Here is a 17487-nt window from a genome sequence, read left to right as displayed (position 1 = left end):
AAGGATGTATGTTGATAATTTCTGGGATTGGCTTGTTTAGTGTGTGTGTGTGTGTGTGTGTGTGTGTGTGTGTGTGGTGTGTGTGTGTGTGTGTGTGTGTGTGTGTGTGTGTGTGTGTGTGTGTGTGTGTGTGTGTGTGTGTGTGTGTGTGTGTGTGTGTGTGTGTGTGTGATGTGTGTGTGTGTGTGTGTGTGTGTGTGTGTGTGTGTGTGGTGTGTGTGTGTGTGTGTGTGTGTGTGTGTGTGTGTGTGTGTGTGTGTGTGTGTGTGTGTGTGTGTGTGTGTGTGTGTGTGTGTGTGTGTGTGTGTGTGTGTGTGTGTGTGTGTGTGTGTGTGTGTGTGTGTGTGTGTGTGTGTGTGTGTGTGTGTGTGTGTGTGTGTGTGTGTGTGTGTGTGTGTGTGTGTGTGTGTGTGTGTGTGTGTGTGTGTCCTCTCACTCAGTCCCGTTTCTGGGAAGCATCAGCCGTTTAAAACTCAAACGACAGGATTTTATCCCTCGCTCTCCTCCTCGCACCAAATTTGGGGAACAGCTGGGGCGGCCATGAAGATGATTTGTCTCCCTCTGCCCGTCCGCCTGACAGGTTGAGAGCATGCACACACACACACATGCAGTAGTGCACACAAGTACACACACATTCACTAACAGGCACATACACACACAATTAAACATGCACTCAGTATCACAGACAGACAGACACAAACACACAGACACATACCCCTTATAAGAGGCCATGTTCTTCGAGCGCTGCCAAAACACTCTGATTTCCTTTAGCCTGGGCGGCCATACATCAGCTCGGGGCCTCCCAGCCCGGATGGCAGGGGCTGACAGAATGACATGTGTCATTTATCAAACGAGGGGCGCCAGGCCTCAGGAAAAGAACAGACCGCCACGTGACAAAGCCCCCCGAGAGCTCTCCTCCACTCGCAACGAGGGGAGTATGTCATGAGATAGACACTGACAAATCTGCGGAGATAGAACACACATGGATACACGCTGACACCAACACACAAGAAGAGGAAACACACACTAAGAGGCACTTCCAGCACGGACACAAACCCAGGGATCACATTATGTCCATTGTGGCTTTTGTTAGCTTGTTTGAAGAAAGAAAACTCTTGTACAACACTTAACTAAAGCAAAAGAGTATATTTGCTGGCTTTTATTGTGCTGGCACTGGACCTACAAACACACATACCCACACATACACCCACATATATGTTTCCCTTGCAGGCAGAGGAGCGGCATGCCAAAGCTCCTCCTGGTGCCAGCAGCAGGCCTGTCTGTGTGCCCGCCACTGGCTACCGAAAGGAACTCTCTTAGTTGCCAGTGCCGCTCCATCTCTTCCCTTTCATATCCGTACCACTTCATACTCACAATATCCCTCTTTTTTATACTTTATTATATCTCCTCCCCTTCATTCCTTCCCTTCCCTCTACCCTCTCTCTGCCGTGATCCCCCTCCACCCCCGTTTACTCTTTCCATAGCCTGTTCATTTATCTTCATAAGCCTAATTTATTTTCTCTGCCAGATGCAAGCTGACAGCCATCAGTCTCTCTCCCACACACACTGACACACACTGACACACACACACACACACACACACACACACACACACACACACACACACACACACACACACACACACCTATCTGACCCCCTGACATGCAGACAAATACACTACCGTGTACGCACAAATGCACATATCTCTTTTCTCACTTTTTATTCATTTTCTCTGTCTCTATTACGCACACACAGCCCGTATTACCTCACGCTGCTCTGAGGTCAGCTCTGCAGTCGCGTACCCTCTGTTTTACCTCTGTCCTCCACCCCCTCCAACCCCCAAAACCCTCCCATTAACATTACTGAAGATGGATGTGTCTTCATAGCTGAGATTGATTGCGGATATAGAGTTATGGTGCCATTTATGTGTGTGTGAGTGTGTGCGTGTTAGTGTTAGATGGAGGGCACTTTGAGAGGCGGCGTTTGGAGCTGAAATGTGAGGGAGGCAGGCTTTTCTCTCGTTTCCAGAACCTTCCAGCCGTTCGTTGTCTGTCCGCAGTCTGATATTGTGCTCTGTTGAAGGATTGCTTCCTCTCTTCCTGCCTCTCTCCCTGACTGCGAAGCTGTTCATAGCCATTGTACCCTCACACACTCACAAACACACATACAGGCATGCATAGTCCCACACATACGCAATCAGGCTGAGATGGCTCCTGATATAGTCCACTTTGAGAGCCCAGTACATAATTTACTGACTTTCTCCAGGGACCCTTTTTCAGCCCCCAATCCCTCCTCCCTCCTATCATTTCTTCTTTTGTCACTTTATTGCCATGGTCATCAGGAAAGGGAGAAAAAGCTCCACACAAGCACACATACACACTCCTAACTGCTGTGAGGTTCAGCGTATGCTTTTGTTATGTTTTTTGTTACGCCCCCATGCTATTCATCAAGCTTTAAATCCTAAACTAGTGTTGAAATGAAAAAGTAGAACTTTTAATGTTTAATGGAGCGCCAGACTTCAGCACTAACTCGTCACTTAAGCGGGCAGAATGAAAAAGAAAATGTGGCGATGCATAGATAACCATTTTGATTGTGCACAATTGGTGGAATTTCCCTTGTGACACATGCAGTAAAAGCACTAAAATGTTTGGGGACGTTTGTTTGTCCTGAGCAGCCTCCTGCCCGGAGGGTTTGCGGTTCTAATTAATTTCCCAGAAGTGACTTTATGGTTTTTAAAGTTATGATTTCTTTGTGCGTCTCTGAGGTCATCCTCTCTGTCCTCTGCATTCTTGTGATGCATATCTGGTGTGTGGTTTGTTATTGTCTTAACAAGAAGTAGATAAGCGTACAGAGGAGGTGATGAAATGTTTGTCACCCCAATGTCTAACATCCAACATTTAAATCGTTTATTAGCCTGGTCATTTCAGCCATCAAAAGCTTATCTTGTTTCAAAAATCTGTCAGAGTAAAAACTGCATCACAAAAGAGAAATAGTTTTCATGTTGATTTTGAAACATTAGTCAATATTGCAAATACTTTTCAATCGCAGTAGCCACTGTGTATTGTTTCTAGGTTGTGGCTAACTAATATCTGAATGCTGTTCAACGTTAACGGATTTGGTTTTATGTTGCATTTTGTCAAGTATTGTTTGCACTGAAGTGAAGAGAAGCCCTGGCAACTACTTAACATTTTAGCATTAGCATGTTCCCATCTAGCTAGCTTGTATGCAATTACCTTGCCAGCCGCAGTCACACACTAACCCTGCAAGTGTTAAGCTAGTCACCTATCTTTATAGAGAATATTTTGCAAAGACACATTGCAAGCCTCACTGGAGTGAGGGACTTTAGGGTGCATCTTTCCCACCGTGGTTATTTTCCTCCCTCTGTCTCTTTCCCTTCTCTGAGTTTTGTTTCTCAGCAGTGTACAAAGTGGATGGCCTCTGAATCGAGGGGAGGTCTGACAGCGTGAAGAAGCTTGATTGATGGCTTATTGTGCAACCAGACTCGGCTAGACCGAACTGGTTAGGTTGTGACCCTGTTTTGGCCCCATGGCCTCCCATTTTCTCCTTTTTTCATTCTCTTGTTTTCCTGTATCTCACTATATAGCGTGCCATGTAACTCTCCCACATATTCTCATCGACACACACTGTGTATTAATATACAGGTTTGTTCGGACGGTAAACACATTTCCTCTTTGTGCTTTTACTCCTCCGACCCCCTCTTCTCCTTTGCTACACTAAACTCATCATTGTTGCCATCATTCATTCTCTGCTGTTTCCTTTCTTCCTTCCTCTGCCTACTTTGTTTTCTTTGTCCCTGTTCCTTCAGGACAGGTTTTGTGTAATGAGTCATTTCATCAGGTTTCATTTTATAGCCCCTATTCATTCAGACTGAAACCACTGACCACTCTCAAGAAACGCTCCAAATAACTACACTTATAGACAAATGCATTGCCACTTTTTGTTTGGTTCACCAGCCAGTTCTTGCCAGCAGGAGAAAGTAACTACGACTGCAATTCAACACATTCGTGAGAAACAAGGTTAGCACCAGACACTAGTTAAAACTGGTTCAGCCGGTTTTTTGTTTCGTACGATTATTTTCTGCTTCTGTTCTCCACACAACCATAGTGATTTATGGTAATTATCCATCTTTGGGGTCATCCATCAACTGGTTGTTGCTAGGCAATGGGAGCAGCTGTTGTTTAGTCGGGGGAAGCTCCACTGTCGGGGGCAATGCAGGTGAATTTAAAAGACGCCATCGATGAAGAAAGGAAAAAACATGTTATTTTCTTAGCTTCGGTTTTAAACAGCCTTCTGTCATGGCCACCATTAATGCACCAAAATAGAACAACTTCAATAATCAAAGAGGTGTGTAGCACAATAAAGTGAAAAATGGTTGCAAAAAATATGCTAACTAAACGAGTTGTACTTCTTATGGACGGTAATGAAAGTGTCAATATTTGCTCTAGAAGAATTTGTTTAACAAATGACATCTGTCTGGTGCAGCCCACATTGAATCAGTGCTTGGCATTGGTTGTGTAAATCTCACTCACGTCATCTTTAATTAGCATTAGTAATGCTTTATCTGTACTTCGCCTGAAGACAAACCAGATGGTTTGAAATGTGTTGTGCAGCACCAGTGCAATGTTCGATTTTTGGGCGTGGGGGGTTTTGGCAGAAAAGCCGAGCAGAAAGGGCTGGAATCTGCCGTGCCGATGATCTAATGGCTGTTGTTTCATCTCAGAGCAAGCAGGCACTGACAGTTCAGGGAAAAGGTGATTTATAGACCACAGTCACTGTCATGGCGTGTCGAAACTGGCTCATGGGAGATCTGAACAAACAGGGGCAGCAAGGAAGGAAGAGAAAAACAGAGGAGAAGAAACACTTTGCAATTCAAGAAAGAATTGGAAAAATCCATTCCTTTAAAACAAAACGGCTACAGCTTTGCCTAGATGTGTTGCTTTTTCACTGATATATTCTGTCAGAAGCTATAATTTAGTCTCATTTACGCATTTTGTACTCGTAGTGGCCTGATGAAGCTCAGCCAGAGGTAAAATGCACTGTCTATGTGACCCATTTAAAAAGGCTATTAGCATAATATGAGTTCAAGTAATTGCAAATGACTTGGGAACATATGTGGAAGCCCTCAGGACAGTCAAAAGTTTAGGAGAAGGTCATTTTTCTTTATCTTTTTTATAAAGAGTCCAAAGCAGTGATACCTAGTGTGCAGTAACAAGAGTAAAATATCAAATCTTGTCTGCACATGTAGCTGCTCCCAATGTCCAGACTGTGCTGGCTGTTTTGTTTTCCCAAACCGGAAGAGTAGTGGAAGCTAGGAAGGATGATTTGTACAACACACAAGCTATTACAGGCCCTGGAGCTATTGTGCCATATGGTGGACTATTCCATGTGGGTAAGGAGAGGGTGGGGCCGCGGGATGGGGGGGGGGGCTCTGTTAGGTAGGCTTTTACATGTCTGGTCAAGCAAGCTGTGGGTTAAATTTTGGCTAATACATCTGATGTGTGTCTATTTATGGAGCTTTGTTCTGTGTTGCGAGGCAGTGGCGTTATTAAACATGCATTTGAATCTAACAATTCAAGGTACTCTACTCCAAATGAACAACAAGATGGGTTTTCATTTTCATAGTAGGAAAACAAAAAGTAAACTTGATTGATCTAGAGTTTATATTTGAACTAAAGATCGTTGATGATGTTGATCAGATTATATCTGATGCAGAATTGTATGAAACGCCATATTGTTTGGTAGTTGTCGTCCATGGAGTAGTCCAAAGAGAGTGTCAGGTCCTATGAAACCACAGCCACTGCTATCCACGAGATAGAAGAAAAAGGCAAGAATGAGGAGGATAGGGGAGAGCAGAGAGAGACAGAGATTGCCTGACATACTAAGCATTACCATAATTGGCTTTTCTACATGATAGGACAGAGGAAATAATAATGTCATTTTATTTACAGCCTTCTCTCTGCTGAAACACACACACACTCATGCACGCCATACAGGTCAATGACACACACTGATCAGGCTTGTCCAAAGCCATCAGAGGTGAGTGGCAGGGAATGGAGGGGCCGGTGACAAAGCGAAACGGGAGAGAGAAATAAGACTGCCACGGCAGAGCTCCCATTTTGAAGGGCCACTAAACGGTGTGAGGGGGCCTCGCCGGCCGCCCCGCTCCAGATGCAGCGCAGGGTAAATCAGCCGGGTGAGGGCTGGCGGAATTGGACATTAGCACTGCAAATGAGAGCCAGGATTGCCCTCTTCTCCGAGACAACATGAATAAATGAAGGGAAAGTGTGTGTTGTTGTGTGGGTGCTTGTTGTTTTGTGTGTGTGTGTGTGTGTGTAAAAGCAAAGAAGATAAAAAAAAAGGGTGTGTGTTCCAGTGCGATGTCACACTCTAGTTGTCTCACCTGGCCTCATGTTATCACTTAGAACTGGTCAGTGTGTCTGACACCAGCCGAGTGTTTGGCACAGTTTTAATTATTATGTGTGTGTCCAGGTGTTGTTTTAGATACGACTGGTGATGGAGTACCTGAATTTTCTTTATTTTTCTATTCTATACCTTGCTTTAAAATATACATATTTCTTCCGACAAAAATCCAATTTATTATTAAAATAACTTAACTTTAATACGTGTAAGTTTAAATTGGCCAAATGATGCTTTAGATCAGTGATTGTGAGTATGCAATTCGAGTGTAAATAAACACAAGATTATAAATCTGACCAGACATTCAATCCCAACTTTGGTACTCATTTCTATTGACACATTACAGTTGATTAGAAGTATTAAGGTTCATTATCAAGTCCCAGTCCACGCATGTGTTCATGTTTGCATGAACAATGCATGTGTGTTACATGCAGTTCAGTTGCATAGAAATCAGCGAGTACTAGGGATGTGCATCTCCATCACTGAGGCCGATACGATGTGCATCTCGATACGCTGCCAACGATACGATACATTAACGATACCTTTGAAACACCAGGCGATACGATACGATTCACCCCTGTTGCGATACAGTTCAATACGATTTGATTGAACATTATGCGATTCGGGGCGATGCGAATCAACATGATGCAAAATAATGATACAATTCAATATGGTACGACAGAGGATTTTTTGTTTTATTCCTCATATGCAGCATATCATAAATTAACAAAAAAGTGATTTACATATTTGGTTCTCTCTACTAGTACTGCGCATCCCATCATGCGGTTTCTTTTTTACCTTAAAAAAAAAAAACACATGGACCTTTCACAAACTGGCCTTTTCACAAGTGTAGTAGTGTTCTCTGTCTCCAGAGTACAGTACAATTGTATAACACCTCACAGTTAAACAATGTAAGGATGCATTGCCTATGATTAACAATGTGCAAATAACAGCTACCATAGTGCAATGCCCATACAGCTGCCAGCCTGATGTGCTGAACACTCCTTCATAGGCTAACTCACCAGTGAGCAGAAAGCAGTGGGTTCTATATGAACAATAAAAAATACAAATAACCTTTCACAAACAGGTATTTCATAACTGCTTACAGTAAGGAAGACATTTAAACTATTATTGGCAGTCACAGGTAAACTAAACACCACTCTCTCTGACAGAACACCTCACTGAGTGATTTAACTCATAATCTAACCTTCAGGTTTCTCTTTTCAGCCGCAGACCCCATGTCGCCTCTTTATGTGCGTCGCTATGTTCCTCGTACTACTTGTGTACTTTAAAGCGGCTCGGCATCGTTTACAATTTGCGAGCGATTTTTCAAGTTGACCGTCTTTCTTGAAAAATCCGAAGTGTTGCCAAACGTTTGATTTGTAGGTATTTTTCGGTGCGCTGTGTTTCTCTTTCTCCTCGACTTCCATGTGTGTTGATAACTGAGACTCGCGGCCTCCGTAGTGCGAAGCAAAGATCAGAGATCGTCTCTGCGGAGTGCTGACAGGATGAGGGGATATTATATGAATGAATCGTTTTTTTACCGATGCAAAGACGCTACAATCGATGCATCGCGAGTTCCATCCAAACTGTAGCCGATGTGCACTCTTTCAACCGGTGCACTCGCATCTTGAACGTATATGCCGATGCGAATCGGTGAATCTTAACATCCCTAGCGAGGACACATTTTTCCTCTCAAATGTGTAGAAAAAGCTAAATGTGTGTGTTTGGACCTCACACAGCTTCCTGCCTTAGGGGGAGTGTGTGTGTGTGTGTGTGTGTGTGTGTGTGTGTGTGTGTGTGTGTGTGTGTGTGTGTGTGTGTGTGTGGTGTGTGTGTGTGTGTGTGTGTGTGTGTGTGTGTGTGTGTGTGTGTGTGTGTGTGTGTGTGTGTGTGTGTGTGTGTGTGTGTGTGTGTGTGTGTGTGTGTGTGTGTGTGTGTGTGTGTGTGTGTGTGTGTGTGTGTGTGTGTGTGTGTGTGTGTGTGTGTGTGTGTGTGTGTGTGTGTGTGCTACCCTACTGTGGTGTCACCTGTCTGCAGCAGGAAATCCTGGACTCTGGGCACAACAATAGTGACAGGCTCCTCTCCAGGCGCAGATGGCTTCGCTTTCCCCCCCCCCCCCCCACCAGCCACATTGCATCCCTGCATGCACCTGACACACTGTGACTCTTGAAAAACACACAAGTGATCAGCCACACCTCTTTTACACACACCTAAAAACTTGTGCACATGGCAGTAATTTCACTACTTTATCTCTCCTGAAATATAACACTTAGTTTGTTGGATGCTGTTGAACTCATTTCCCTGCCACGTTTTTTTTTTGGGGAGATATGCGCACAAACACACACATTAGCGCACAACAATACACACACCTCTTGTTCGCTGGCCTATACACATCTTGTCTCCTCTCTTTTCAAAAACTTCCCCTCTTTTCCCTATCCTCCTTGACAGCACAAAGTGGGCTTACGTTTTTGACTGACAACCACAACAGACACCTTCCCCCAATCCTCCCCCTCCACCCCCGTTTTAATCCCCTCCCTATCCCTCTCTCCCTCCCTCTCCCCTTCCTCTTTTGTTCTGAGTGACGCTCGAAAGCCGCCGTGTCAGCATCTTTTCCATCTCTGATTGCCTTATTAGCCGGCGGTGGCACCCGCAGCTTTTCTGACACAGATGGTGAAGGAGGAGGCTCCAGCAGGGGGTTGAAAAAAAAATGGCTGACTTGTGTTTGTTGTTGTTACTTTCCCATCCCACCTCCTCTCTGGCTTGTTTGCGTGGACACTGACACCTCGGGCTGACACTGACACACTCCTGACACTGAGGCCTGTCAAGGCAACATACGGAGGATGGCAGGGAAAGACTAGAATTTAATGTCAGTGTGTTTTCTGTGTCTGAATGTGTGTGTTTGTACTGATGTCAGGTTTCTCTCACTTTGTCAGCTAAGCGGCTTTGTCTTTAACTACTCTCCCCACATTGACTTTGAATAGGTTTAGTTTTGCATTTATTTCAATACAGTGGGCTGAATCTTGACAGGAAGGACGAGACAGGTTTAAAGAACGCTGTGCAGCTGCATTGCCAAAAGGTTAACATGTTCTAATTTAGTGACTAACTCAATTGAATTATTTCAGAGTGGCCTGAGTGTAATTAAAGCTTACAGTGAAGAGAAAGACTACCAATAGAATAGTTTAATTAAGAACAGGAACGTTGTACATTTGAGCATGTACGTTCTTTCTCATACTCTTTTACACACATGCGAGGCTGAGAGTTGCAGCTGTTGGACCTCCAGCTTTTCCCAGGCAGCAGTAACTGGCACCTCACAAACATCAGGTATTATGTCCATTCCGATTATGGGATAGAGAGCTACATGCTGTTTGAAGCTGACAGCACATCTGCCTCCTCACTGGAGACTGATTCTGGCACCTCAGACAAGCATCTTACGAGGAATGGATTGGGGGAGCTGCCTTAGCATATTTAACCCTAAACATTTCCCTCTCACTTCTTCTCTCTTATGTCTCTCCTAATCTGGTACCATTATCATATTTAAATCTTTTTATCCTCCTAGTATTGAAGAGAATTATTCCTTTTTTAATTGTTTTTATCTCGCTCATCTGAAGGAATTATAATGCAGATTTGATTATTTTTTGAACAAATGATTTGTAAAAATTGTTGACAGTTACAGAGAGTGGGCAGCCATTTTCCACTGATACAATAAATCTCTCTTGTTTTAAAATGGCACACTTGAAGCTGTGAGCACTCGAGGAGCACAGGCAGTAACAACACGGCTTGTCATGTCCACTGGCCGTTTCCGAGCACCACGCTGTGAGGACTTCCACAGTTGATGCCAAGTTGACTCCAGCCAACCATGGCTTGGCAGGGCTGATGCAGCTGGCATTTTCCTCCACTATCTCTTACTTGTGAATCCATAGCATGTGTGGCATGTTGGAAGAACAGAGCAAATCAAAGTCGGAAACAGATCTGTGGAAGCTTTACAGCAGCAAAAATAGACATTGAAATACTCTGCATCGACTAGTGGCTGTAGGCTGCTCTTGCATTTTAATTTGTTGATGAGGAAACATTTCTTAGAATTGATGAGTATTCTGAAATCTTGGCCCAAATGCAGTACATTCATCTTATTAATGTATTGTTACATTGACTCTATATTCTAAAGGAAACATCAGAGTAAGTCGTTAAAAGAGCAATCAGTGAGGCAGATTTTTCTCTTTCCTGTATTTTTTTCAATTGTTAAGAGACAAAAATGTCTTAATTTCTATTGTGAAGTAACAGATACCACCACATGATTAATAACTATCATCTTCGCTGGGGATTTGTTCTCTGTATGATATTACATTTGTGCTTGTTTTTAGTTTTTAAACTAAGCAGAAGCATTTCAGTGGCTCATCTCTGCTCTCTACCCTTGCTGAGATGTAGTGTTCAATAGCTTCATTAGGCAGCGCAGTGAAGAGGACTATTTGTCATTGTCAAGATATGGATGTTTGCCACTTTATTATTGCAGACCTGTGTCCTCTGCTGGGACAATCGACACAAATCCTCGTTAGGTTTATTGCACATACTACACTCATAAAGTAAGGGCGGTAGATGCATAATTTGTCTGATGTGAATGTATGAAAGTTATATTTACAAACAATATCTAATGTCCCTTTTCCTCTCCTTTGTGTTTTCCAGTTTACGGACCAGAGGATGAATTGAAACTGGATAATATTGATGAAGAAGAACATCTGCAAGATGATGGCCTTTCCCTGGATGGTCAAGATGCAGACTATCTTTACCACGATGACGAGGACGCAGGAAATCGTTATAGCTGCGAAAACTCTCCACTCAGCAATGGCACCAACCCAGACGCTGGGTACGCCTCTCCACTCAGCACCACCAGTGATCATCTGGTGGACCTTAAGACCGTGTCCTCCTTTGACGACCAGGAAAAGGTAGAGGAAAAGACAGCGGAGAGCACAGAGTCCATTAATGGTCTCTCAATACAGGACAGTCTGGCAAAAATGAAATCTGTCTATGCAAACTTGATCTCGGATGCCTCCTGGTCCAGCATTGCTCTTGACATGCTAAAAAGTAAACAAGGGAACAATTACCCAGCTAGCAAGGACAATGGGAGCAATCACAAAGGGAGCAATGGGATCCTGAACAGTCACAGCCCAGGCAACATCCATCTGAAGAGCAGGTCGAGCACTAGCAACCCCTCAGCCTCTACTAATATTACCATGAGCAGCACCACAACCAGAGCAGTGTCGAGCAACAGTGGCACCAGTGTAAGCTCTGGCAACACAGGAGGATTGGCCTATGACTGGCACCAGGCAGCGTTGGCAAAAACCTTTCAACATACCCCATACCAACTCCTTCCTGAGCACAGCCTTTTCAGCACCGTGCAGCTTTACAGGCAAAACAGCAAGCTCTATGGCCCCGTGTTTACAGGTGCGAGCAAGTTCAGGTGCAAGGATTGTAGTGGGGCCTATGACACTTTGGTCGGCCTGACGGTGCACATGAACGAGTCGGGCCACTACCGTGATGACAATAAGGATAGCGAGGATGATAAAAGCAGGAGGTGGTCCAAGCCACGTAAGCGGTCTCTGCTGGAGATGGAAGGCAAAGAGGATGCCCAGAAAGTTCTTAAGTGCATGTACTGTGGCCACTCCTTTGAATCCTTGCAAGACCTCAGTGTTCATATGATCAAAACTAAACACTATCAGAAAGTGCCTCTAAAAGAACCAATCTCAGCCCTAACTTCAAAGCTGGTACCCCCAACCAAAAAAAGAGCATTTCAAGACTTGATGTCCCCGAGCTCGCCAGAGTCTGTCTCATCAGGCATACACATGGGAGAGCATCCTAGAGACCAAAGAGTGACCAATCCTTATGTCACTCCAAATAATCGATACGGTTACCAGAACGGTGCCAGTTATACTTGGCAATTTGAGGCACGCAAGGCCCAAATTCTCAAATGCATGGAATGTGGCAGTTCACATGACACCTTGCAGCAGCTCACAGCCCATATGATGGTCACAGGACATTTTCTGAAAGTAACCAATTCAGCCTCTAAAAAGGGTAAGCAGTTAGTTTTTGATCCTATCATTGAGGAGAAGTTTCAGTCAATTCCTCTGCCACCGACTACCACACGACTCCCAGCACCCAATGGGAGGTCACAGCCCGGCTCCCCACGGCCGCCCACTGCCCCTGAAGAGAAAAATGAAGTCATGAAAGATGAAGAGGCAGAGGAGGAGAAAATGGAAGCAATGGAACCAGAGAAAAAAATAAAAGAAGAGAAAGAAGATCTTCCCGAAAAAGCTGATAAACCTAAAAAGATCAGATCTTACCAATATCTCAGAGAAGAAGACTTGGAAGAGGCCCCTAAAGGGGGCTTGGATATCATAAAGTCTTTAGAGAATACAATTTCAAGTGCAATCACCAAAGCCCAAACAGGCTCACCAACCTGGGGTGGATACCCTAGCATTCATGCCGCCTATCAGCTTCATGGATGCTTTAAGTCTACTTTACCATCATGTGCACAAGTCCAGCCTCTGTTCAGCAGCAACAGTTTGAAGCTACTTTCCTCTGATTTAGGCACACTGATCCATTCACCTAATAGCCCCTCTCCACCGCCCAGTCACAAGAGCAATGTGCTGGCCATGGAGGAGCTGGTTGAGAAAGTGTCAGGGAAAACTTCAGTAAAGAGTGAAATGGAGGAAAAAACTGTACGTAATAAGTTCAGGTCAACAAAGTCTCCAATGCCAAATCCTAAGGACAAACGGGCTTCACCCAATCCAGAAAAAAGCTCAAGGGCAGGAAAAAATACTGTAGTAGGGGATCAGAATGAATTGAGACGGAGAGAAGGAGAGCAGGCAGAGAGTAAAGTACAGGCGCATATAAAGAGTGAAGTTGATTCACCAAAAAAACCTGTAAGCAATGGCTGCAATAACCTGAGCATCATCACTGATCACTCACCTGAACAACCACTTGTGAACCCTCTTAGTGCTTTGCAGTCTATCATGAACAACCACTTGGGGAAAGCTGCAAAAGTGGCTACTCCATTTGTAGACCCCTTTGCAATGCTTTATAAGATCAACAACCACTCTTCTCAGATTAAGTCAGCAGAGCCCGTGAGCCAGTGCTGCGATGAAGAAGATCAGCCCATGGACTTGACAAAATCCAAAAACACCAACGGAAGTACGCCCAAGGGTGCTTCTACACCAAACAACAATGGCAGCGTCAACAACAGCAAACCATCTTACAAAGATTTCTCACAGTCCTCATCTCCGCCTCTACGGGAGAATGCTTTGATGGATATTTCAGACATGGTTAAAAATCTGACGGGCCGTTTGACACCAAAATCTACAACCCCTTCTTCCGTCTCTGAGAAGTCGGATCTTGATGGCTGTTCTTTTGAGGATAGCCTGGAGGAGCTGTCTCCCATCCAAAGACGGAAGGGTCGACAGTCCAACTGGAATCCGCAGCACCTCCTGATCCTCCAGGCCCAGTTTGTCTCATGTCTTAAGGAGACTCCTGAGGGGAAGTTTGCGATCAGTGACTTGGGACCCCAGGAACGGGTCCACATCTGTAAATTCACTGGACTCTCCATGACCACCATCTCACATTGGCTGGCCAATGTAAAATACCAGTTAAAGCGGACAGGTGGCACAAAGTTCCTAAAGAGTATTGACTCTGGCCAACCTCAGTTTTTGTGCAATGACTGTGCTTCCCAGTTTAGGACTCCCTCCGCCTACATTCACCATTTGGAGTCCCACCTTGGGTTCACCCTGAAGGACCTCTCAAAGCTTTCCATAGATGTATTAGAGCAGCAACCAGTTAGCAGAATAGAGGACAAGACTTTCAGTTCCTCTGGACTTACAGAAGAAGACACTGGCTCAATATATCAGTGCACACTGTGCAATCGGACATTTGCGAGCAAACATGCAATCAAATTGCACCTTTGCAAATCACACGGAAAGTCGCCAGAGGACCACATTATCTTTGTGAGAGAGTTGGACAAACAATGAAGATCAAGCTGATAGCATGACAGATTACTGTTGCACTATAACTCTAAGCTACAATCTGTCACAACAGATAATGCCACACCTGTATTGAATATTGTTACAACACATATTGTAATGACAACATGGTAGCTTTAATACCACATACTGTAATTATTCTGTTATCCATAAATGGCAGGATCTTGCACTGCAGAGGCTCAAAGCTACATTTTCAAAGTAGAGTTTTTGTTGACATACACGTACCAAATTGGTGCAGGGGCCATGGCACTATAGTCACTGACTGATTGTTGCTTTCCTAATGCACTGCATCTTATCTGAGCCTTTGGGAAAAGTCCATCTGTTTTAAAACTGGACTCTTATTTTGATGACTGATTTTGAATGATTTTTTCAAGATGAATATATTTCAACAAAACTTGCATATTATTTATGAGACAGTTTGTGCATGTTTTTATGTAAACAGTAAACATATTATGTCTTACTAAATTTCAACCATAATGACATTTCCCTGTTTATCAAATTGCAGGTTTGGCTGTTTAAATGAAGGTATATGGTTATAAAAGTAGCCATCTGAAATAAGATGTTCTAAAGTATTAAGAATATTTCAGCACTTTAAGTAAGTGTAAATTGATGAAGAAATGTGTGGCTAAAATGACAACACATAACCCTTTTGAGTTTTAATTCCCTTGTTCAACATGGCAGTTTGGGGGACAAACTATAATATTATATTGTTTTTGCCATTAAATCACAGAAAATCTTATAAAATGTTTAGCATATTTGTTTCTCTAGTAAAATATAATTTTCTGGTTGTTTCAACATGTACAGTATTTGCGTTAGTAGGCTACCGATTTTATTATTGTGAAGCTACAGTTGTAAAATTAATGAAGTTTAAAAGTTGTTGTATGAATAATCAGCAAGTGTGTATACATGTATTTCAGCATATCTTGCTCTTTGCAGTTCAACATTATTTGTACTGTGTGCATTTTTATAATGTTATTTTCTTGACAATAATGGGGGGAAATGTAAGAAACTACAGAATATTGTCGGACCACATTGTCCTTTTTCAGTGAAAAGTAGGTCCTTCAATCATGTGGTTTACATAAAATGAAAGATTTTACCTCCGTCTGCTCTGATGCACGGTCCTGTACATAACATTGAAAAAATAAATTCTCACCCAATGATAGATTTGCAGGTTTTATCATCAACCCAATTATTCAGAATGGCATTCTTTTATCCTGAAATAAACTCCATGTCCTGGATTACATTTCTGTGTTGTTTGAGTGATTTTGGAAGAGTGTGAAATCCAGACAGACCAAGAATACAATATCATACGACAAGCTTTGAAATGGTACTGCATCTTTAAGAGGAAAAACAGTTTGTCCGACTTTTTATGGATGTGTGTGTAATTGAACTCCTCCACAATTCAAAGGAGGGCCAGTTTCAACAACTCAGGGGACTTTTGGGAGAAACATTCAAACCCGGCATTCATAACCTCCCATTTTTCAGCTGGGCTTGATTTTGATACGCCGACAGAGCAACCCAGTCTCATGGCATTTCGTGTTCACCAACACGATTTTTAATCTATTGATTCGTGTTCACCAACACGATTTTTCCCTTTTTTTCGTGTTGCACAGCACGATTTTAAAAGCAATGTATTTCTACTGGTAATGACGCTCATGGAAGCACGGCATTTGTTTGTGTCGGCTGCCCTTAAAGGCAATGTGAGCGTCCATTCTCATTGGATAACGGAGAATTGTACACCCGGAAGTAAGTATTCCCCTTACTGTCGATTGATTTTACAGTGATATCTGCACTACTCATCGACTAAAAAACACCAGATTATCCTTGTTAATTACACAACATTGATTGGTTTAAATTGTGTGCAATCCTTTTGTATTTTTCCCCTTCGATTCGGAGAAACAAATATTTTTTCGGAGTAAAGGATGGCAGAAGACACTACACTACCCAGAATCCCCAGCTATCGTTTGGACTACACCATGTGCTCTATTTGACAAACCCCGTTTTTTTTCACCATTCATTCCAATGGCTGGCGTCTATGTCACGTGATCTTCAAATTACTCCCTGCAGAAGAAAAAAAACATGGCCGAACTTCGTTTTATTCTCGGTGGAAAATGCCTATTTTAAAGTTAGTTTGGCCATTAAAATGATGTCATTTGATGCAAGAAATATGAGTTGTTATTTCAGATTATGTGTGCAGTGGATGTACATGATCTTTAGTTTGCTAGTTATTACGAAGATTACTTCAGGAAATTGCGTCCATAGAACGTTTTCATTGTTACCAAGGTGGTTGCTTGGGACGCTGCTCTCGATATTATTTCTGTTATGTTGTGTAACTGTTTAATTGTGTTATCTTTATTGCTACCCCCTTCCCCGTCAATGTATAGTGTTGGTCCACAGCGCAAACATATTAGTTTAACAAAATCCGCATCTAAAGATAGCCTACGTTATTTTCCCCTGTGCAATCCCAGTCTCACATCTCACAGCACATCGTCATTAACAAATACCGGAAACAGACCGAAAACATTTAAAAAAAAAAAAATAATACTTTATTCCGAGTGTGCTTGCTTTTCTCTTTGAAAGTCATCACATAACGGCATTGTAATACACGGTTCGGCTGCATTAAATATTACATATCTGCCGTAGTTCTGTATTTATATAGCCCTGATGAGAAGACTTCTAGACAAACATGAGGAACTGAAAACGTGACGTGGATCATAAATATATCAGCCATTAAACAACATCTTACATTTCTTTTCACACAATACGTCTCCTTGCAGTATCAACACTTATTCGGCTGACTTTTATATTTGATCCAATTGGTAGATAGGCTGTATTTACACCATAAAGGTGCACAGCTGATATAAAGGGACACCTAGTGGTTAAAGCATGTTATTGAATTTCATTATTTTTATTAGATATTAATAGGATCCCTATAAAGTATATTAATTACTCGTTATTCTCTACTAATAGTTAATTAAAGACTGTATATAATGACTATTTTGCACATCCCTTTCAAGATTTC

General features: G+C 42.9%; 1 protein-coding gene across 3 annotated transcripts in view; it reads left to right on the top strand.

Annotated features, from left to right (window-relative positions):
* tshz1 (teashirt zinc finger homeobox 1) overlaps positions 1-15708 on the top strand; it is a 145768-nt gene extending 130060 nt beyond the window's left edge. For all 3 annotated transcript variants that reach the window (XM_034200957.1, XM_034200958.1, XM_034200956.1), the window contains one exon: positions 11119-15708. In XM_034200957.1, the coding sequence (XP_034056848.1) occupies positions 11119-14453 (3335 nt within the window). In that variant the 3' untranslated portion in view covers positions 14454-15708. The remainder of the gene's footprint in view (positions 1-11118) is intronic.
* The last annotated feature ends 1779 nt before the right edge of the window (positions 15709-17487 follow it).

Source organism: Gymnodraco acuticeps, unplaced genomic scaffold, assembly GCF_902827175.1.
Source record: "Gymnodraco acuticeps unplaced genomic scaffold, fGymAcu1.1, whole genome shotgun sequence".
In the NCBI taxonomy this organism is placed as follows: domain Eukaryota; kingdom Metazoa; phylum Chordata; class Actinopteri; order Perciformes; family Bathydraconidae; genus Gymnodraco; species Gymnodraco acuticeps.
The sequence above is the reverse complement of the archived record's forward strand: the minus strand, read 5'-3'. Positions and strand labels throughout refer to the sequence as shown.